This window comes from Xyrauchen texanus, chromosome 19 (genome assembly GCF_025860055.1).
Source record: "Xyrauchen texanus isolate HMW12.3.18 chromosome 19, RBS_HiC_50CHRs, whole genome shotgun sequence".
Lineage (NCBI taxonomy): Eukaryota > Metazoa > Chordata > Actinopteri > Cypriniformes > Catostomidae > Xyrauchen > Xyrauchen texanus.
Genome location: NC_068294.1, coordinates 32,639,227 through 32,663,065, shown reverse-complemented (window position 1 = coordinate 32,663,065; position 23,839 = coordinate 32,639,227). Strand labels below are relative to the sequence as shown.

Below are 23,839 nucleotides of genomic sequence, written 5' to 3'. Positions count from 1 at the left end.
GTGGTAGAGTCCATGCAGCTGTCTGTCAATGGAAAGTTTGTCATCACATACACTTCTCAGCAACAACTGCTCTATCGTTTTTAAGACGGATTACTCTGCTATAAATAGATGGGGTTTTGACAAAAAATGAAAGTCTCAAATTACCCAGAGGAACCAAAGTCAATGTATCACATTAGTGCTAATATATACCAAACAAGAGAGCTAAGAGGCCAAAAATGAACAGAGTATCTCTGACATACTACTGTATATACACCAGTGAATGTGATTAGCTCAGATATGATGGTTTATGTTTTGTCCATTGAAAAGTTGGCAGTACTTTATATTATAATATGATGGGCTGTTTCTTACTAAATTCACATTCAGGTTTAACTAATTTCTCATCGAATTGACACAGTCAGTAATAGCAAGCATTTGTGTGAAGTTACCATGCCTTGTTATGTTTACATTCAGCATGTGGATCCTCGCACCTCACGACTGTGCCATGGTTCACTACTGTTTTAACAGTTTCTCTAAACAGAATTCCTCTAAAGCAATGAGGTGACACTTCGGCCACTTATAAAGTAGCAAGACAGTATATATATAGTTATATATACATTTTATGATTATGTATCTGTGCACCTCAGATGACAACAAAATTATATTTAGGAACCTCCCTGTTGTAGATCAGGTCCCTGGTTGCTCGGGGCCTTAAGATTGAATCGACTCTGAATGAAAATAAAAGTTTATCACGCATTCTCAGTGTGGAATTACGAGGTACAAATATGCATCGAAACACCTATATACTTAGGCTAAAGGGTACTTGTTTACTTTTTCAAATAACAAATAACAATATTTAATAAAATACTATGTCCATTGCCCAAAACACTTTAAAAGTTGTAGCCTGATGTGTATCAATTCGTATTAGCCTATGTACTGTATAGAAGCCAGATCCCGGCACTGAATAAAAGAGGCAATTATGACTTAATATATCACAATCGTGAGATAGAAAGTCACAATGTAAAGTGCCTTTATATCTCACAATTCTGACTTTATTTCTCAAAATTGTGACTTTGTTTCTCGCAATTGTGAGAAATAAATTTGCAATTGCAAGAAATAGTGAAAATTACGAAATATAAAGTCTCAATTCCAAGAAATATAGTTGCAATTTTGAGAAATAAACTCAGGATTGTGAGATGTAAATTCAAAAATTAATACATAAAAAATAGGGACAAAATAATAACAGAAGGTTGTTTTGATTACACTTATTAATAATCTAAAAAAACATGTAAAGGTGACAAGATAGACTTTCACCCCTCACTTGGGGTAAAAGGCCCCCACGTTTGGGGTAAAATGGGGTTTTCTGTAATGTTATAGTTATGTTGTGTAAATATAGGGGTCAAATTGTGTCAAGCAAATGCATTTGACACAGCAAGATGACTTTTTTGAGTAACAAATTAAGATAGTTACCTTTACACAATAACCACTTCAGAACAGGGTTAGCCCTTTTAGTTAAAATTTCAATCACATTTGGCATTTCATGACATCTCAAGTAGGCTATGCTTTAAACATATTAATCTCAATTGTGATTGGATTAGTGAAGTTGAGCCCACTTTGAAGATTTTTCATAACAAATATATTTGCCACAATTAAGAAAAGTAGGCCTACATTTAAGTAACACAATTATCCCCTGTAACAGGGGGGCTTTCCCCCTAACATTAGGCTATTTCCTTTCACTTATTGGACAGTTACTAAGAATAAAGTTGTGCCCTTAAATGTGGCAACTTTATTGGTACATTAATGTAAAAGCTGTTTGCATTTAGGCTATGTTCAAGGAAGTTGCGGTTTACAGCAATATACGCATCTGTGCACGGATACACCAAGTTTCCGTGAACTCCGCGTAAATTGTTCATGTAAATGTTGACTGCGTTTTTGAAACGCCTCCTGACGCTGAAGTTCCCGCCCCTCTCCTCCTGGCCTATTCGAATAGATCCGTGGGAGCTGAATATTTGAACGGGTGGAGGCAGCCAAAAAGTTAGGTGATCTGCTGCTGCTACTACTACTACTACTACAGTACCGAATCAGGGGTTAGAATATAGAGGCAAGGCAGAGGAGCATGGGTTGTCACAACAGCAAGGTTTGTGGCCAGATCTCCCGGGAAAAGGTAAGTAATGCTTCGAAAAGCTTATTCAGTATGTTCACAAATAATACAAAGTTACAATGAGACCTGTACCCGCTTTTGAGACGTTTGAAATGTCTTAGTGCAAATACACCACGTGTCAAATGTATCTTTATTATGGGAGCTACTGTTGTTTTGTTCTCTGAAATCACTTGTTACTTCCTCCCTAATGCGTTAGTCGATGTGAAAACTCTTGTGTTACTTTCACGATACACGTTTTTAATTAGAAACAGATCAGGGTTCAGCATATGATATCTGCTGTATTATAAATGTGCTTCTGGCATCCGTTATGATAATGAAAGGAAGTTGTATCCTACGTTTCTGTTGTGTTATAATTGTATGTATATCCCTGTTTATAATCGTTCCGCATTTGTATAATAGAAGAGCCGTTAGAACGTCAGCATAACGTTACATTTAAATGTAAAAGTTTAAATGAGCGGGAGAAATCAACACATTCATTGTGCCCCTTTAAATTTACAATAAAATCTGGCTCTGCTAAAGGCAGGGTCAAGCTTTCATAAGCCCAGATTGTTGAAGGATTTAGACTCAATTTGATGGACACAGGGTCCCAAGTTTCACACTGCATGTTTTAATGTGACCCATAAACAGGCCCACACCAGACAGAATTCGTTTGGTCCTGTTAATCATAGCTGTGTGTTAGTATACTTGGCATGGACAATTGGAGAAGTGTGAAAAGTCTCTGAAGACTAAACAGAGAAAGCTTTACACTCACAATTACAGCTCTATTGGAGTTGCATCAAAAGCGCTTTACCACATGACGGTGAAATGTAATAAAACCAAGTGTTGATTAAAGTTTCAGAACGTTTGGTTCTCGGCCATAGAGAGCCAGCACATGAAGTGATTTTGTGGATTAAGCTGCATTATGTGATGAAAGAAGTTTCTGCCTTGGCTTTGTATTCATTATTAAGTAACCCTACTCTGTAGCCTGCAATATCGTTTCCATGAATATTAGAATATTTGTAGATGTTTTCATCCTTAGATTGTCATGTTTATATTATATTACACATGAGTGACATTCGACAACCAAAAGCAGCTTTGGTTGATTTATGGGTCCCACAATGACATGGTAGAGTACATGTCTTCCTGTCACTTTATACTGTTTGCATGTCATAAAACATTGTTTTGATGACAAATGGCAAGACATCTCAAGTCATTGACAAGGAGGATTTGACTTGGTTGAACGTTCTTCTGTAATTCTTGATTGAGGGTGTCGGCTTGAATTGAAATAATAATCAATTGCTGATCTTCTAACCTGAAATGCAAACAAAAGATGTAGTTTTTGCTCTCAGAGGAGAGACATATTGCACTCTGAGTGTCTAATGCGGTGCTTGATAAATCTTAAATTCACACTGGAGTGGCTCATTCTTTACTCCGTATGGATTTATGAAAGTGTTCTCGTTCCTGACTTTCAGCGCTTGTTAAAACTATTCATTTGAAATAATGTGTATTTTAACTAGTGTTGGGTTCGAGTCCACCTTCGTCGAGTCTGAGTGTTTAAATAATGGAGTCCGAGTCCAAAAGGGGCCAAGTTGGACTCAAGTTCGAGTCCATAACAGGCCGAGTCCAAATGAAACCGTTCATGTATCTGAATTAAAATTGTAACCGTAAATTTAACATCAATATTTTAAGCTCATTTTAAACTTCACAACTAAGAAAAACAGTTTGTCAATCCAAATGTAACAAAAACACCCCTGTTGCATTTCATATATACATTTAAGATCAGTATCCTGCTGAACAGACTTCAAAATGGTTTCAGAATGAAAGTATGCTTTAGGTCTATGGAGACAAAACTGTCCTTCAACTAGGGCTTCACATTTAATCGATTTTATAATCACGAGTGCCACGATTACGTAATCGTTAAAAGTGGCGATTACAAATGTCAACTTGCGTTCTGTTTAGAGAATGTTACGTTGTGAGAGGCGAATCACGGGCCTGTAAGTGGTTCATTGACTGATAATCCACTGCTGCATGTTTTACATTTCATATCATGTCATGTTCATTTCGTGAACGTGTGCTGATTAAGAATTATCCAACAACTTGCAAAGGGTTGATTAGAATCTAGCATTAGTACCGAAAGGAAAAGCATCATCTATGGTGTGGAATTATTTTGGATTCACTAGCGATGATGTCAAGCAGCGCGTTATACTGTGTATGTTATGTCGAACAACTGTTTCTGCAACATCATGCAACACCACAAATGTATTCAACCATCTAAAATTTAACCACAGTGTGCAATACCAGGAGTGTCTTAGCATGAAGGAAAAAAGCACCAAGTCACGCGAGAACTTTTACACAGAAACCCATCACGGAATAATTTTTTAGTGCTTCCCCGTACCTGGCATGTTCCTAAAGGCAAATGGAGATAACTGAAGCGATAACCTATTTCATTGCAAAAGACACTGCGCCAATTAATACAGTTTACAATGCAGGGTTTATAAAGCTCATAAACACACTGGAAAAGAGATATGTCATCCCCTCCCACAGTCATTTTTCTCAAGTTGCGCTACCTTCACTTTATTCAAAATACCGGGAAGGCATGCAGATCTGCAAAAAAATAGTGTTCTATTCCACCACGACTGATTTATGGTAGAGTAGAACTATGGAACCATTTATCAGCTTAACAGTTAATTACATCGATGACGAGTTTCAAATGAAAAGCAGATGCTTGCAAACGTCCTATTTTCCACAAGATCACACTGGGGATGTGATTGCGATTGCTCATGGATTGAAAGAGATGCTTGCTGCCTGGGGTTTAAAGGAGGAGCAACAAGTCTGCATCACTACAGACAATGCAGGAAATATAGTGAATTCTGTTGCTATTAATAAATGGACCAGACTCCAGTGTTTTGGGCACAGGCTGCACCTAGCAATTGGTGAGTTGCCTGCTATTACTTAAGAATATTATAATTTTTATCCAATAAATGTACACATACTATTATTATGCCCTTATGTACTTGTCTAACAGTCCAGGGTATTTCAACTCCTGTCCTGGGGACACCACCCTCCAACAAATTTTTAGATGACTCACTAATTAAAACACCTGATTCAACTCAGCTTTTTAGTGTTAAATAGTGAGACGTCTAAGACGTTCTGGGAGGGGGCAGGACTGGATTTGAAAAACCATGATATAGGCAATAATAGTGTTATTGTTTGACAGCAATGCTATGTAAGCCCATAAATTGCAATGATAATGCATTTAGTGATAGAACAGTAGCATGAAACAACTTCAGTATAACTCCTGTGTATTGTAATGATGTTATTTGATGATTAAACTATCACTATAAACATGTTTTTGCAACTATAATATAAATGTTACTGTAATTTGAAATTTTGTCTGTTTAATTGTAAATAAAGTATATAGCTTCGTGAATGTTTTTAGAAAACGCTTTGAAAGATGGACGAATTGACCGTGCACTGAATATGTGCAAAAAGGTTGTGGGGTGCTTCTCCTGTAGCTGGAGATGAAGGAGGGCCTTGTCCGAGGCCCAGAAAGAGCTTATGTTACCTGAGCACAAACTCAAGAGGGAATGTCCAACAAGGTGGGGATCAAAACAAGCAATGATTGCCAGGGTGCTGGAACAACAGAGTGCCATTTCTTGTGATCTGTCCATGGACAAAAAAGTCAGACACCTTGAGGCAGACAACAACTCCCTTTCTCCTCTTGCTGAATTCACTGATGCTCTTTCAGGAGAGCAATATGTAAATGTATCATATGTGAGGCCTGTTCTTCACTTGTTCAACAATACAATCTTGGCAGAGAAGGAGGGAGAAACAGAACTCTCAAAATGCATCAAGAGGGAGATCCTGGACTACCTGAATAAGTAGGATGATCCAATGACAGAAGGGGTACTTGACATGGCTTCTGTTGTTGATCCCAGATTCAAGCTTAAGTATGTCAATGAAGACAGAGTTGAAGCTGTCAAGATTAGTTTGAGAACTGAAATGGCATCAATATCTACAGTCATGTAGGTAATTATAATTGTAGGTTGGGTGTGCCATGTAGGCTAATATAATTTAGTTTGGGCCATTTTCAGTATTAATTTAAATGGGCATTCCTGTAGTAGTACATGACTAGGGATGCACCGATCCGATACCTGTATCGGTATCGGCTCCGATACTAAAGCTTCTAGACTGATTTGGTATCGGTCCGACGAGCCCAATCCAAATCCGATACTGTGTGTTAGTCATGTTCGTTACTGTCAAGCTCAAAAAAATGACATAAAAGAACCATAAAAACACAATTAAAGTAGTTCATATGACTCTTGCATTTTAATCAAAGCCACATGTGCAATAGCTCTGTGAATCACAAAAGGCTGTGTTTTATAAGTAAATATATAAAATGCACACACAGCTCCAGCTTGTCAGTGAATGTGCTGCTCTGTTTACACACTTGCGGCTATTTTTAGCATTCATTTGAGCACTACTCACGAACAAAATCTTGGATGTAGATGCTCAAAAGTTCAGTTCACTTATAATATGCATTTAGAATGGCACCGGAGGTCCGTTTTTACCAGAATTTGAAGAGAATTAAACTCCTCTGAAATTGCCTATAAACAGATACATACAGGACTTCCTGGAGAGTTCAGAATGTCAAAATAAAAGCATGAGAGTTTAAAAGTTAAAGGCGCTCGATTGAGATATATTTCTATTACAATACTATATTTTTATTATAATAATATTAAAGTTGAATGGGTTCCAAAAAATAACTGAATGAAAAGTGAGCTGATATCTTACAACTAAATTGAACAAAAAAGAGATCTGAATCCTTTAAAGTCCAGATACAAGCTGAAATCTTTTTTGCAAAAAAATACAATCTACTACAGGCTTATACTGGAATTACTGTTAATTTTACTGCTACATTATCCAGTATACTAGTTAACAATAAAGTTTTTCTTAATAAGCTATACATTTATATTGAAATAATGTGAAGTTAGAGGTTTGAGTTTCTTTACATATTAAAGAGCTCACCCAATTAGTTCCACACAATATTGTAAATATATTCTAAACTGATTATGCAAAAAACAACACTGGTATCGGATCGGGATCCGTATCAGCCAATACTGAGATTTCCGATATTGGATCGGAAGAGAAAAAGTTGTATCATCGCTATATATCACATTATCTTTTATGAGTGAAACTACAGTTTTGCCTTTAGTTTATTAAAAGCCTCAACCATCTTTGACTGTGAGTGAGGAAGCAGATGACCAAAATGCACCAGCACTAAAGAAGACCAAAATACATTGGGTAGTTTCTTTAAAGTGGATGAGGAACACAGACCAGCATCTTCATCTTCTCACTCCATTCTGCAAGACATGGCCATAACTGCTGAGCGACAGTCTTAATTTCTCTCTGCTGCTGTTGATAGTGAGGAGGATCCTTTGGTCTGGTGGAAGGAACGTAAAAAGCAATTCCCAACAATCTACAAGTTGGCACAAAAATATTTGTGCATTCCTGCCAAGAGTTCTCCCTTGGAAAGAGTATTTAGCACTGGAGGAAACATTGTGACTTGTTTGCGTGCATCCCTAAACCCTGAAAGTTTGGACTGACTTGTTTTCCTGGTAAAAATATTTTAAGTGTCAAACCATTGGAACTTCGTATTGTTAATTCCTGAAAACCTGAAGTGTTTTTATGGCTTGTGTTCTTGGCCAAAATATTTGATAAGGCAAACTCTGTGGGGATTTTTTCTTTCCACATGAGTTTTTCCATTGTTTTTATTTTGGATAACATTAATATACCATGCATATTTTTGCTTTTGAATTTTTTTATTTAAAGAAGAAACCAAACCAATGTGTAGTTGACTGTGGCTTAATGCTATAGAAAAACAAAGTTTTTTTCAGGAAGCATGTTATCAGCTTGCTTTTTATTTGTATATAAATAATATGGCATGCAGTGGTGTCAAACAATGGTATAAAGAAATTCAAAACATCATTCAATGTAAATTTTAATAATCAAAATAATGAACAATTATGCTTTTTGTCATAATCGTGCAGACTTACATTTAAATTATTTGTTGCTTTTTCCCCTCCACTCAAACATAGACTAAAGAAAGTGAAAGCTGCGTTAGTCATTACAACCAGGGAATATTGTTTCGAATGTTAATTTAGTTTTATTTAAAATTATCCCCATCTAAAGAAATAATCATCTATACTGAGATTTCTATCTGAATCAAAAATTTAATTGAGCTCTTCTTTAAATGCAAAAACATGAATAATCTTTTTGAGTCATAAATTTAACAGAATTGTCCTTCAAAAGTGTCAGAGATATGGGCAAAAAAAAGATGATGTGCATAAGTTACCCCGGGGTTTACAATAAAAATTAAATAAACATTTAAAATAACAACTTCATAACCAATTAAATTAATCTCGTAACATGAAGTCCGAGTCCAAACTCGAGTACCCCAACTCTAATCCAATGTAAGTGCCCCACTGGAACCCAGATTTGTTTTTGTAATAATCAACATTATGCCACAAATGCTGTTGATTTGAGAAATATCTTGACATTTAACTTGCTTAAAGTTACCTACTGAGGAAAAATGTGTCAAGTTTTTAAAGGGTGCCGTGTTACGGCGAATGATTTATAGATGATGTCACAGTTGTGCAATCTTGAGTTCATTTCTCACTGGTTAAGTAAGACTGGTTTGGAATGTAACAAATATAAATGTATATGACACCTCTGTTAAATGTAATGTGTTGCATGTGTAGACCATGAGTTTGTCTTCTAGTTTTTGAATTATTGTCCCTGTGTCTGCTAGCTTTGGTTTCAGTGCAATAAATTAATCATTTATTTCTCTTCATTCAGAAGAAAAACAATGTAAAAGAAGGTGATAAGCAAATTAAGGAGGTCATCAGCCTTAAAGATGGTAATGGTAAGTGGATTCTCTGAATCATATTATTCAAATGCATTTGGTAATATTCTGAACACAGGGTTCTTCGCAATCAAAATATTTTATAAACCATTCTACCTATCTAGCAGCATATCATGATCAAATGTGAGCAGAGTATTTCATAATGTCCCAGTTGAAGCCTCAAATGCTTGTTTAGAACTTGTAGATCCAAATGCATAAGCTATAGTTATTATGTATTAATGTGTACTTGTGTATGTAAGTTTTTTGAATGTTGCATGAATTCATTGTGAAGCATGTTGATGTTAGCGCAGGGTTTGGTTGTGGTAATGTTGGGTTGCATGGACCTGTTCAAGCTCTTTTGTTCCTGGCCCTGAGCGATCCTGGCTTGCGTTCATGAGATATTGTTTCAGATGTACCCTAGAGCAAACAATGTATTGTTTAATTGTTCTCTGCTAGGTATACTCTCATCTGACAAGCAGAACTCTAGCTTGGAGAATCGATTGGAGACTTATGATCGGCAGCTAAAGATACTAAATGCAGTTTTGAGGGCTTCAGGAGACCATGAGAGAGACAAGCTCCTCAATGACCATCCTGGAGACATTTGCACATTGGTCTATAGCATTACAGACAAGGTAGAGAACCCCTTTAGTTTAAAGCAATAGTTCACTCAAAAATGAAAACTCTATATTTACAGAATTCACACATTTCCTCTAGGGATGCACCGATATACACTCACCTAAAGGATTATTAGGAACACCATACTAATACTGTGTTTGACCCCCTTTCGCCTTCAGAACTGCCTTAATTCTACGTGCCATTGATTCAACAAGGTGCTGAAAGCATCCTTTAGAAATGTTGGCCCATATTGATAGGATAGCATCTTGCAGTTGATGGAGATTTGTGGGATGCACATCCAGGGCACGAAGCTCCCATTCCACCACATCCCTAAGATGCTCTATTGGGTTGAGATCTGGTGACTGTGGGGGCCATTTTAGTACAGTGAACTCATTGTCATGTTCAAGAAACCAATTTGAAATGATTCAAGCTTTGTGACATGGTGCATTATCCTGCTGGAAGTAGCCATCAGAGGATGGGTACATGGTGGCCATAAAGGGATGGACATGGTCAGAAACAATGCTCAGGTAGGCCGTGGCATTTAAACGATGCCCAATTGGCATTAAGGGGCCTAAAGTGTGCCAAGAAAACATCCCCCACACCATTTCACCACCACCACCAGCCTGCACAGTGGTAACAAGGCATGATGGATCCATGTTCTCATTCTGTTTACGCCAAATTCTGACTCTACCATCTGAATGTCTCAACAGAAATCGAGACTCATCAGACCAGGCAACATTTTTCCAGTCTTCAACTGTCCAATTTTGGTGAGCTCTTGCAAATTGTAGCCTCTTTTTCCTATTTGTAGTGGAGATGAGTGGTACCCGGTGGGGTCTTCTGCTGTTGTAGCCCATCCGCCTCAAGGTTGTGCGTGTTGTGGCTTCACAAATGCTTTGCTGCATACCTCGGTTGTAACAAGTGTTTATTTCAGGCAAAGTTGCTCTTCTATCAGCTTGAATCAGTCGGCCCATTCTCCTCTGACCTCTAGCATCAACAAGGCATTTTCGCCCACAGGACTGCCGCATACTGGATGTTTTTCCCTTTTCAAACCATTCTTTGTAAACCCTAGAAATGGTTGTGCGTGAAAATCCCAGTAACTGAGCAGATTGTGAAATACTCAGACCGGCCCGTCTGGCACCAACAACCATGCCACGCTCAAAATTGCTTAAATCACCTTTCTTTCACATTCTGACATTCAGTTTGGAGTTCAGGAGATTGTCTTGACCAGGACCACACCCCTAAATGCATTGAAGCAACTGCCATGTGATTGGTTGATTAGATAATTGCATTAATGAGAAATTGAACAGGTGTTCCTAATAATCCTTTAGGTGAGTGTATATGTGACTGCAAAAATCTTTTAGAAGAACAGAATACTATTGTTTAACATCAATCATTATGCTTTGATATTTAGTCATTTTATATATATACTGTATATATATATATATATGATCTTCTGTTTATCTTTCATTGTGGCTCTTTAAAATTTTGCCCTGTCCTGTGTTTAACTGATCCAATCCATGTTCAATGGAAATTATTTTTTAAATGATAAAAAGCTTGTGGCAGGGCGGAGGTTGGGGCCGGGACGTGATTCCCTTATCAGGCTAATCAAGCCTCCGAGAGGGATAAAGGCTGACTGTGGAGGATTGTGCAGGAGAGAGAGATTGTTTACGGACATGTCCATGTTTGTGTCTTTTGTCAGTTTATAATTAAAATGTAATTTATATCGTCAAGCCGGTTCTCACCTCCTCCTTTCCATTGACTGTTTTACAAAGCTTTTTATACTTCTTTGTACATTTTAAAAACTGTTATTTGATGACAAAATAAGGTAAGTGGCAAAATATTGGTATCGATCTATAGTTATGTCAAAATCTGTATTGGCCAAAAAGTTTCATATCGGTGCATCCCAAATTTCATCCCGAAACCGCATGACTATTTCCTCAGTGGAACACAAAAGTTGCATTTTTAAAGAATATTGTGGCCTCTCTTTTCCTTGTAATATAAGTAATGAGAACTTACTAAACTAAATTTACGTTTCAAAGAAGTGTTCCATACGACTCGTGTACCATATTCCAAGTTTTATGAAGTCATAATATAATTTTTTTTTCACTGATAGTCTTCCCCTCTGAGTTTTTTCCATTTAAAAAGCCTCATCTGAATACTTTATCATGCTCTTTATCTTTTCTTTCTTGTGAATGGAACACATATCTTAAGTTCATGTAGTTTCAAGTTAAAAGCCAATCAAGAAAGACTAGTCTTCTTCCCAGATTATGTCAGCAGGTTATGTATTATAGAGTTGTCCACGGTAATAAACAAGCCATACCAGCAACGTGGCAAATTCTGTGCATATTTGTTTTGATGTCTGAACAGGGCTTTGGAATCAGTGCTTTGATACATCTGTCCTTGTGTTAACCTCTGACTAACAAAGCTAAATCTGTTTGCAGGGAGGGATGTTATTCATTACCCTGTGAAGAGGGCTGGTTTTTGTGTTTAAATATACTGTGGAACAGAACTTGTTAACATTAAAAAAAAATTACAATTTTTGTGTTTGTTCAGTACTTGTGCTAGGATTTTTTATATCATATATCGACCTATGTAATATATAGTTTCGACAAAATTTGACTTTTATTAGTTCAGGTCAAAAGGCACTCAATCACTGTTATATTTACATGCTCTGCAGTACATTATCTTTTCTTATGTGTTAACAGGTAAAGACTGAGATAATGGCTGATCTAAATGATATTCATGAAAATCAGATGAGGAGCACATTAGAACAGCATCAGAGAGCAACAGAAGGTCAGAGCATGGGGGGCCATCTAATACAGACTAACAACAGCTGCCATACAGTTACCTTTTTTGTATGTGTATGTATTTGTGTCTGAGTCTCTTTGACGAGAAGGGATCTGCCAAGAGCGTAAATGTAAAACCTATTTATAAGTTGTGGGGTTCAAAAGTCTGAGACCACTAGCTTTCTAATTTAACAATTTTTCATTATCAATTTTGTTATCTGCGATTTGGCTGATAAGGTGGTATTTTGTCCCCTGTTCGTTTTAATGACATGAACTTCTCAAGTGCAAAACCTTATGATCCATATTTATCCCATCATGATTTGAGAATGTTTCACAGAGCATCTTGTGTGCTTCAATGGAAGTAATTAAATCTGCCCTTTAGTACAAAGAAGTTAACATGGTCACTAGCACAAATTTGTTTTCATTTGATTAGTGACCTAGAAGTAGTGCAGATTCTTAAAGCTAAAGTATGCAATTTGTGAGAAATTAGCACCATCAAATAGAATTGCAAAAATAAACAGTGTTTTCAAAACAGCTTTCCGAACACGTCCCTCATCTACTGTTGTTCAGATCCACCCCAACTCACATCATTGGTTTAATTAACATTAATCGGGTCACTCAAAACAAACACAGGAATTTTTATAGTGCCATAGAGACACATTGTTTGCTATTTTTGAGAAAATTAATCATGCATTGCTTACTTATAGTTGTCTCTGCATATTAAGCTGGGATGGGAGAAAGTATATTAACACTGAATTGATTACATACTTTAGCTTTACAGATTTCTTCATTTTCGAGGAAATTAATCTATGAATGGTTTACTTGGTTTTCTCAGCATTTTAAGCTGGGATAGGAAAAGTATTTTAACACTGAAAAAGTTACATACATCAGCTTTAAAAATGTCTCCATTTTATGTTATTACATTTCCGAAAACGTTAAACACATCAACAGAAGTCCCAGATTTGCGATGGCAGTCCAAGACTTTTGGAACGCCCTGCATATCCTAGAATTTTTTGTTTAGTAATTTCTGTCGTGATTATTAAATAAACCTGATCTCGGATATTTGATCTAACCACGGCTATTAGAGATTACTTCGATTGTTGTGCACTCTAAATTCCAATCGCATTTTACTTTCCAAAAGGAGAATGAATGGCGCATTTGAGTGTCTCATTCAATTGAACTCACTGAGCCACACCACGTACTGCACTGAGTGCAGATCCTGAAGAGCTCAGAAAGATTAACCACTTCCGAAACAGACTTGAAAAGCTGCAGAGGTTCGTGCCATATTCCAGTGAAAATATAAAGGAGGATTTTAGTGAACGCAAAGCGCACCTGATTCACTTTTAATATACCGGGTTAAATACAAGATAAATTCAATCGACAGCATTTGTGGCAAAATGTTCATTACCACAAAAATTATTTTGACTCGTCCCTCCTTTAAAGTTTTTTTCAAAAATTACAGTTACATTGAGGAGCTTACAATAGAAGTGAATGTGAGTGTTTAAGGCAGAAATGTGAAGCTTATAATTTTACAAAAGCACACATTAATTCTTCTGTTAAAATGCATGTATTATTTGAGCTGTAAAGTTGTTTAAAGCTTTAGGTTTTGTTGATATTGTCATGACAACAAAGTTTAAAATTGTAATAACTTTTCACAGAAAGGTTTGCGAGCGATTTTGGTCACACTAAAATCATGTTAACGTATATTGCTTGCGTCTTGTGGCTATACTTTTGAAACGTCTATTTTATTTTATGTATTTTAACGTCTACAAATTGGCCGCATTCACTTCCTTCACAAGTGCCTCACTGGAACCCAGATTTTTGCTATTTTTAAAGAAAAGTAGCAACAAGTCAAAATAATTTTTTATGATAATCAATATTATGCCATAAATGCTGTTGGTTGAGCTTAAAACATATTGAACACAGAATATTCCTTTTAATTTAAAGCTTTTGTAATGGCAAATGTTATTTTTCGCTGTGGGTTTACTCAGACACAGAGGAGCCCTGTGTCAAGCCCTCTTTCTCTATTTATAATGAGATTATAGAATGAAGAAACACAGAATCTCAAAGGTCTTTTTCATGTGAAATAAGGGCTCTTGGGTTAAATCGGAGAGCAAAGATTTGTAGAATTTTGGACATAAATATTTTCCTATTGCATACTATAATATAATTGCTGGTCCCTTATCAGGATAATTAAGCCTCCGAGAGGGATAAAGGCTGACTGCGGAAGGTACACCACCTTCCGCAGTCGGCCTTTATCCGTCTCAGAGGCTTAATTAGCCTGATAAGGGACTGGGTGTGTATAATCATGACCCGGCCCCACCCTCCGCCCTATCACAATAATATAATGTCTATTCAGGTTCGCTAGGTTCCAACAACAACAGTGTAAATGCAAAATGGCCTAAGACTAAAGTTGACTAAAAAGAGAGCCATATGTCGATATTTTTTTATATTATTTCATAAAGCGTTTTTTTATAATACATAAAATATTCGTACGTTTTTAAAGCCTTAAAGGAAATTATGTAAAAGTATAATATGAATAAATGACGTAAGGTTTATGAAAAACACAAACACCTAAGGCAAAAGTATTTTAATTTGTATGACAATTAATTTTCATAATCGTGAAAGCCCTAAAACTGACAATTAATCGTTATAATCACATTATTTGTTTGGCAATTAATTGCCAGACAAATTTTATAATCGTGACAGCCCTAACGAATTGTTTACTCTGCAGAGCTACAACGATTACACAATGAAGAGAAGAACGTTTTAAATGAAATGCACACAGCAACTGAGAATGCTTTGAAGGTAAAGCATGTGTCTATTTGGAACCCCCACAGTTCCTTGCTGCCTTATTAAATTGTATTGAGAACTGATCTAATATACTGTGCTTACCAAGTCAAGGCAGTTATACCAGAATTGTCTTTGAAGTGATTGGTCTGAACTTTCTGTGAACTCAGGACCAGATTGAAGGGCTGACATCAGAGCTGAAGCTGTTCAATGAGTTAAAACACCGAGCTGAGGAGTCTACGCTCAGGAGAGACCTGCAGAGAAATATTGAGGTTTGTTGTTATCACAATGGAGATGTATTATCAAAGCACACTTCAGATAGCTGTGATTCCAGTACACTGTTTACTCATTTCCTTCATTCATTCTTCCTGTCTCAGACTCATGGCAGCCCTGGTGCATTCTGGGAGCAGGAGCAGGAGAGCCTGTTATTTGTCATTGAAATGAAGCGTGAACATTTACAGAAGCAGGGGAATAAACTGCTGCTCATGGAAACACTGGTACACACTACTCTCCTCACAAGTTCTTAACACTTTAGATACCGTAAGTCTTTATTTTGCTTAAAAAGAAAGCTTTTCACTTGTCAGTTGAAGGATGGAAAAAAGGAATCTTAGATTTACACTCACTGAGCACTTTATTAGGAACACTATACTAATAAAGGGTAGTGCCTCCCTTTGCTCTCTAAACAGCCTCAATTCTTCATATCATGGATTCCACAAGATGTTGGAAACATTCCTTTGAGATTCTGGTTCATGTTGACATGATTGCATCATGCAATTTCTGAAGATTTGTCAGCTGCACATTCATGCTGTGAAACCACATCCCAAAGGTGTTCTAATGGATTCAGATCCGGTGACTGGGATGGCCACTGAAGAACAGTGAACTAATTTTCATGTTCATGAAATCAGTTTGAGATAAATATTGCTTTGTGACACAGTGCATTATCATGCTGGAAGTAGCCATTAGAAGATGGGTAAATTGTGGCCATGGAGGGATTCACATGGTCAGCAGCAATACTCAAAAAGGCTGTGGTATTCAAGTGATGATTGATTGGTATTAATGGGCCCAAAGTGTGCCTAGAAAACATTGCCCACAATATGTGACTATTGTCACAAGGCAGGTTGGGTCCGTGGATTCATGCTGTTGGCACCAAATTCTGACCCAACCATCTGTGTGCCTCAACAGAAATCGAGATTCATCAGACCAGGCCATGTTTTTCCAGTCTCCAACAGTCTAGTTTTGGTGAGCCTATACCCACTGCAGCCCGATATGTTCTTCTGCTTTTGTTGCGTATTCGCCTCAAGGTTCGATGTGTTGTGCATTCTGAGATGCTGTTCTGCTCACTACAATTATACAGAGGGGATATCTGAGTTACTGTAGCCTTTCTGTCAGCTTGAACCAGTCTGGCCATTCTCCGTTGACCTCAAGGCGTTTTCGTCTGCAGAACTGCCGCTCATTGGATGTTTTTTTTGTTTTTGGCTCCATTCTAACTTGAGACTGTTGTGAGAAAATCCCAGGAGATCAGCAGTTACAGAAATAATCAAACCAGCCCGTCTGGCACAAACAAACATGCCACGGTCTAAATTACTGAGATCAAATTTTTTTCCCCATTCTAATGGTTGATGTAAACATTAACTGAAGCTCCTCACCCAAATCTGCATGATTTTTTCCTATTGGACCACTGCCACACGATTGGCTGATAACAAAGATTTAATGTTAAAATGAACGTATAGGCTAAACTGTATATTTTAGATGTTAAACTGGTCACATTTCTCTTTCACCATTTTTTGTTTTAAAATGTTCGTCACCTTTTTGTCTACTCAAATGAGTTAAGAGCACAAATATCTTCTCAGTTAATATGGTCATGAAAAGTGTAAGTATAATATTTATAAAATAATTTTAAAATGCTATTCAGAATGGTTTTAGATGGACATGTCAGTTTCCCTAAAATATATCAACTACCAATTTTGAATACAGGATTCCTCCCACAGTCATGGAAAACTGGCAAAAGTCTCATTTTTAGATTCTACTATGCTTTAAAAAATACCTTGGCTAGATTTTGCTGTTGTGTAGACTAGAGTAAAACTGGCTCGCAAGCCATTATGATGTCCAATTTGTGAGTGAATCGTTCTTTTGAGTCGATTCTCGTCAATGTATATAGGTCAAAATGGTTCACAATTTGTTTGAATAATTCATTAGCAAATCAGTCTAAATTAAATAGATTTTTACAATTCCATATACAGTAATCACAATCACTTGGACAATTCATGGAAAGTGTGGGAATAGCATTGGTCAAAAAGGGTGGAAAACTGTTAATAAACATTTTTCTTTCATAAATTCTTTTTTCTTTTTCTTTTTGTAAAAAACAGTCTCCATTAGTATGGTCATAAATTTACATGCATACTAATTATAAAAGCAAACTACTGTTTAAAGTAGTTTTGGAGTACTGCATAACACTCTGCAGGACATGTCAGCTTGAGTTTACTGTCAGAGAAAGTGTTTACAAAATTGGGAACGGGTGCATTTTGTTTGTTTATTCATGTTGTTTATTTGCATGTTGCAAATTAACTTTTTTTTTTTTTTTAATGCACTAGTGACCAGCTGAGGCTGGAAGCTTTGATGTACTGATTATTTAAAGATGTTCTCAGCAGTTTGTATAATGTTCTGTTTATTGTTCCGTCCTGATTGTCAGGTTGAGAAGAATCTCTCACTGGAGGATCAGCTCCTGCATGTTTTACAGCAGAATGAGGACTTCAGGGTCCGGATAGACAACTATCAAAGCCTCATACAGTATGACTAGCCTTAATGCTTTCACTCTGAAAATTGTTGATAAAGGCTAATTATTTAAAGAAGAATTATTTATTTCATGACCATTTTCCCCCCTGTCTCCGAGCCTTAGAATTAAATGGTCTGTTTTTATGTTTGCTACACACAGTGAATTCTATTCTTGCACTGACCGCAAGTATGAGATTGAACATTTGTTAACTCAACTATTTGTGTATAGTGCCATCTGGAGTATTATGATTACATTTGCATTGTCATTTACAAGATTAACCAATTATGAGTAAGAGATTTGTTTTAATATTTATATCTGATGACAAAGAATTGTATTGTTTTCTCTTATACTTTTCTTTTTTTAAAGACAACTCTCCAAGGAGCAGAATGAGCTGCAGGAGGTGCTAGAGAAACAGTCTCTGAAGAACCAGAAGCTCAGCCAGGAGAAAGAAGAGCTACTCTTTAAACTCCTACACCGCAGAGACTCTTCTTCATTTCACCTTACATCCATTGTACCTGCAGAGGTGTTGCCAAGCTGACCACATAATTAACCATGACCTCCGTTTCCTCCTGTGATCATGCGGTATTGAAACTGACTTACAGCATTTATCATTTCAACTGGCAAAACAAATGTTTGTATATTTTTTATTTTATATCAGTAATGTTTGATTCCATTTTTGGAATAGCTAAGAGATATTAGAGCCAAAGACATAATTTGAGCCAGAAGCACTTGTTTATTTAATTTGAAGCTTTGGGATCTTTTAATATGCACTTGCACTTTTATATCAGTGTTTTTATTTGTTTGAGAGATAATGACCCTCGACAACTTTGAGTACCAATACACTTTCTTCCTACACCTTGCACAGTATTTTTTTTCTCTCTCTCTCAATCGTGCAAGTCTTCAGTAATAGGTCAGTTACTTGGGTCATTTTCTAATAATTTTGGCTTAAATAGAAATGTTGGCTCACACAACCAATATACATGTATTTCTGGCATAGAGAACAGAGGTCTTATGTACTTTTACATTTATAATAATGGTCAAACCAGAATTTGTGTTCACAACATATGGCCTGCTCGCTGCTAAAAGCATTTCAGATGCAGATGAAATGAGCTTTGTTGCCTGTGTGCCCTTATTTTTTTATTACATTTTTTACCATTGTGAGACATTCTAAAAGTTCTGACAAATACATAAATGCCTTTGTTGTAAATTGTTTCCTGGAAAATCAAGCAATAAAAGCTGCATCTGAGGGACTGGATTTGTAACTTCAGTGCAGTTCTTCTGGAACTAAATGTTTAAAATAATTGTTTTAGTAAAATCCAGCACAGATAAATATGAGATAAAAGTAGTGATTATGAGAGATTGCATCTGATTTCTACAGAGCACTTTTATCCTGGACATTACAATCTAGTTGTTCCAGAATGACTGACCTCTTAAAACGTCCAATTTGTAATGTCAATATACAGACTTTGACCCTAGGGGGCGCAATTACTCAACGTAAAAACATGGCCTGCATTTTCGATCATGGCCTGCAAGAACGGCAGGATGTTTAACCGCTACGTAATTCTTCTGTCAAGCAATTTGTCTTTCAAATGTTTGGTTAATATCTTTGTTTTTAATGTCACGGGTTTCTTTATGTACTTCGTAGGCATTTGTGACGTCTGAATAGTTAACTGTTCAGAACGAGTTATTTTTCGTCTGATTGACAGAATGCAGTTAAAAATGCGTCTTTCTTTTTTTTGGTCAGCAACTTACCCTTTTTGCGACGTGTGTAAGGTCACTCACCACACCACTTTCACTGTTGCGTGTAATGAGACACTGACTGGTGAGTTTGTTTCTGATGTTGCCCGGCTGATTGACAGATTGAGACGTTTGCTCCGTGGTGCCCCGTATTAGACTACACAAGCACTTCCCCGTTAATAGTCTGGCTCTTGAGCGGATGTTGGGATCACTGCTTCCCTGACTGTTCGACATGTTTGGACAATACCTGCTTGGCCAGAAGACAAGCACAAGTCAGCCTCCTGTGGTGATGTCAGGAGGTTCCCAGAGCATTTAACAGCCACCTGGGAGACTCACTCTTGAGTGTTCATTCCAACCGAAGATGATGCACATCTGAAAACAACATCGGACTTTCTGTCCGGTCTCCGTGATGGAGTCAATAAAACAACTTTGGTAATGCCAATCATGGCACACAAGAGCAACACTGCTAAGCAATCTCTTATCGCTTTGTTTGTATCTAAATAATATATGTATTGAGTGTTATAATTGGCCTATTGAGTTTGCTGTCCAGATGCAATGCTGGGGTGTAGGGCAGCGATTAAAGGAATAATCCGTGTTAAATACAGGTTCAGATCAATTGACAGCATTTATGGCATAATGTTGATTACCACAAAAAATGAGTTTGACTCGTCCCTCCTTTTTCTTAAAAAAATAAATAAATCTGGGTTCCAGTGAGGCATTCACAATGGAAGTGAATGGGGCCAATCTGTAAAGGTTTAAATAAAACGCATGTTTCAAAGTATAGCCACAACAAGACGTAAGCCATATGCTTGTTAACACGATTTTCGTGTGATAGAGTAGCTTTATGACCTTTTCCATGTAAAGTTATTTAAAAAAAAAAATAACCACCTCGTGGCCGTGATGATGTAATGCCGTAAACCCTTTAATCACGGTAAACGACTTTTAAAACGCATTACGTCTTAAATAATACATGTGTTTTAACAAAATAATTAATGTAAGTGAATTTAAACTCTCTAAGTCTTTAAACCCTCCAAAAATGGGCCCCATTCACTTCTTTTGTAAGTGCCTCGATTTTTGCTGCTTTTTTATGTAAAGAAAAGGAGGGATGAGTCGAAATATTTTGCTTTTTTTTTCCAATCAACATTATGCCACAAATGATGTCGATTGAGCCTAACTTGCATTGAACGGAATTATTTTATAAAGTAAGCTGCTTTTATGGGATTTGTAAATACTAACCTAATGTGAAGGTTCTTTTTAGGTTTTTATTTTGTATTACCATAAGCTTACCTTCCCATAACTCTCTGGGAACCAAAAATTGTTAGTTTGATTCGCATTGTTTTTTTATTTTAACACATAGGCTACTAATTTAGCTTTTTTGTTGCCTAGATTGGATTTAAAACAAATTAAAATGTCATAGGTACGCCTCACCTACATATTTATGTGATTATCTAATCAGCCAATCGTGTGGCAGCAGTGCAATTCATACAATCATAAAGATAGGGGTCAGGAGCTTCAGTTAATGTTCACATCAACCATGGCATGATTGTTTGTGCCAGATGGGCTGGTTTGAGTATTACACATAACAGTCTCTTTACTGGTGCCAAAAACAAAAAAGCATTCAGTGAGCAGCAGTTCTGCAGACAAAAATGCCTTGCTAATGAGAGAGGTCAACAGAGAATGGTCAGACTCTTGCTGACAGAAAGGCTATGGTATAACTCAGATAACCCCTCTGTACAATTGTAGTGAGCAGAACAGCATCTCAGAATGCACAATATACGTTGAACCTTGAGGCGGCTGGGCTACAACAGCAGAAGACCATGTTGGGTTCCACTTCAGCCAATTAACAGAAAGCTGAGGCTGCAGGTACCTATAATAAAGTGGTTGTGAGTGTATGTCCATCTATAAAGCATGGTAAAGAAAATTAGTTAAATACTTTTTTATTAAGAAGTCATTTAAAATTATCAGTTTTACTGAATCAGTTTGTGCTTTTGAATTTTAAAATTACATATGACATAGCAAATGGTGAAAATAAATGAATCATTTTTAACATTTTAACTTAATTAATTTTTTCTTAAAACTATATATAAAGAAATACATATACGATCGATGCAATAATATTTGTTAACATTAATGAGTGCTGTTATGAAGTGTTGCAAGTGATAAATTCCAATAATTTTATAGGCCTAACAATGTACCTTTTTAAATAAGCTGATGAGTAATATAATTGATATATATTAAATAACATCTGTCCCGCTTAAAACCAAATACAAGTGTATAAAAGCAGATCTTTTTAAGGGAGAACATTTTTTAAAGGTGTAATCCCGTACTCCTCTGAGATGGCGGGAAGGCGCGCGAGTTTTTATTTGTAGCTGCTCACCTGAGTTATAGCACCGTCCCTTTGTGACATCATCAGCCACTCGAAGGTAATACAATACCTGTCTTTGGTTCCATTATCTGTTAATTACCCAACAGAAGCGTCTCCATATAGTAGGCTACCGAAAATAATGTGTTGCTATACATCTGCTGCTCCTGTGTCCTGCTTTGATAATGTGCGAAATGTGCGCTCATTCGAGTGATTTATTAAATAACAATTTTAATAGTTTATTCAAGCAAAGGTAACATTTGCATTGCCATGGGTGGAAGCAGACATGAATCTTCTCAAAAAATATGATTGCTATTTAAGGCTGCTGAGTTGTTCCTTATCACTTTGACTTAGAACAAAAAAGGTGAAAATTGCACCCCGGGGAAAACAGCTTTGATTAAAAGGTGTGGGGTTGGTTATCACCCTTCTTTTTACACCATAATCAGCTTTATTTCCTAAACTTGAACAAGCTATTTTCAACCATGACAGATAGACAAAACGAATTTGGGCCGGATCATTAAAAAAAAAGCATGTTTATTTTTTTATGTATTTAAATGTTTAACCCCACCTTGGAAGTTGTCAGAATACATTTAGAGTTGCATCCACTTTTGATTACAAATGTGTTTTTTTTTACTAATCCCAATATAGGCTACCTAACACGATGTCTCCCGATGTATTTACAGTCTATATGTTACATCATTGATTTTCCGGGTTCAAGTTAAAGACGTATTGTGTCTTACCACAAAAAACTATTTTTTGACTTCCCATTTTCTAAAAATGTCAACAACAACAACAACAAAAAAAAAAAAAAAAAAAAAGGGGGGTGTTGGTTCAGTCAGGCACTTAAAATGGAAGTGAATGGAGCCAATCCGAATGTACACAATACACACTGTTTCAATAAATACTGATTTCGGTGTGGTAAAATCAATTAATTTTCTGACGGTTATATCCTGTTACATCTTCGTTGCCATGACGATGTAGTAAACCCTCTCATCCACACAAATAACGATTTAAACATAATTGCAGGTCATGCAGTTTTAACAGAATTAACTTGTGTTTTTGCCTGCCTTTAAAGCTAAAAAAAAAAATCGGCCTCATTCACTTCCTTTAAGTGCCTCGTAATAGCCTGACGTCGATTTTTTTTTTATTATTATTTTAAGAAAATTATTTTATGTGGTAATCAACATTATGCCTCAAATGCTATCGATTAATCTTACCTTGTATTGAGCCCGGAATATTCGTTGAACTTTTTAGGACTTGAAATAATCTGGTGGTGTTTGATCTTCAAGACACCATAACGATCTGTAAGATTATCTTTTCCCATAGACTTTATTAGATTTTTGACGGGGATGAAGTCCGAAACCAGCAAAAATAATAAATTAATAAATACACAAATACATATATAAATAAGTAAATAAATTAATATATCTGTGCAGAAATGAATATATAAATAATTAAATGTGCGACGAGATATACAAATAATTAAAGAAATGCACCTATTAGCCTAATTCAAAATGATATAATATAACGGTTGGGGAAATGCACAAATGTTAAAAGAAAATATAAAATACAAAATTTTCTGTATGTAGTTCCGTATTTATTTTTCCTTCGTGCAACATGTTAATGAGAGGATGTCAATCAAACATCAGTAGGCGGAATTTATGACACCATTGGCTGATCATTGTAACAGTGCTTCGCTTGACTATGACATTAATAAGGATATTATCGAATTTTCACAATCAATCAATCAATCAAT

The 23,839-nt window shown here is 36.4% G+C and overlaps 1 protein-coding gene across 1 annotated transcript; it reads left to right on the top strand.

The window, feature by feature from the left end:
- The first annotated feature begins 1,968 nt into the window (after positions 1-1,968).
- Positions 1,969-19,256, top strand: LOC127660030 (coiled-coil domain-containing protein 69-like). Its single transcript, XM_052150081.1, has 9 exons — positions 1,969-2,140; positions 8,975-9,041; positions 9,477-9,652; positions 12,341-12,428; positions 15,156-15,229; positions 15,382-15,483; positions 15,589-15,708; positions 17,901-17,998; positions 18,351-19,256. Exons 1-9 carry the CDS (start codon positions 2,093-2,095, stop codon positions 18,520-18,522), a joined length of 945 nt encoding a protein of 314 aa, XP_052006041.1. The 5' UTR covers positions 1,969-2,092; the 3' UTR covers positions 18,523-19,256.
- Positions 19,257-23,839: the final 4,583 nt, after the last annotated feature.

What these genes read in the sequence shown, in the direction of transcription:
- LOC127660030 (XM_052150081.1), top strand. Translation starts at nt 2,093, where the DNA reads ATGGGTTGTCACAACAGCAAGGTTTGTGGCCAGATCTCCCGGGAAAAG. An exon ending in GCCAGATCTCCCGGGAAAAG is followed by an intron (nt 2,141 to 8,974) that starts GTAAGTAATGCT and finishes CTCTTCATTCAG; the next exon opens with AAGAAAAACAATGTAAAAGA. An exon ending in CAGCCTTAAAGATGGTAATG is followed by an intron (nt 9,042 to 9,476) that starts GTAAGTGGATTC and finishes GTTCTCTGCTAG; the next exon opens with GTATACTCTCATCTGACAAG.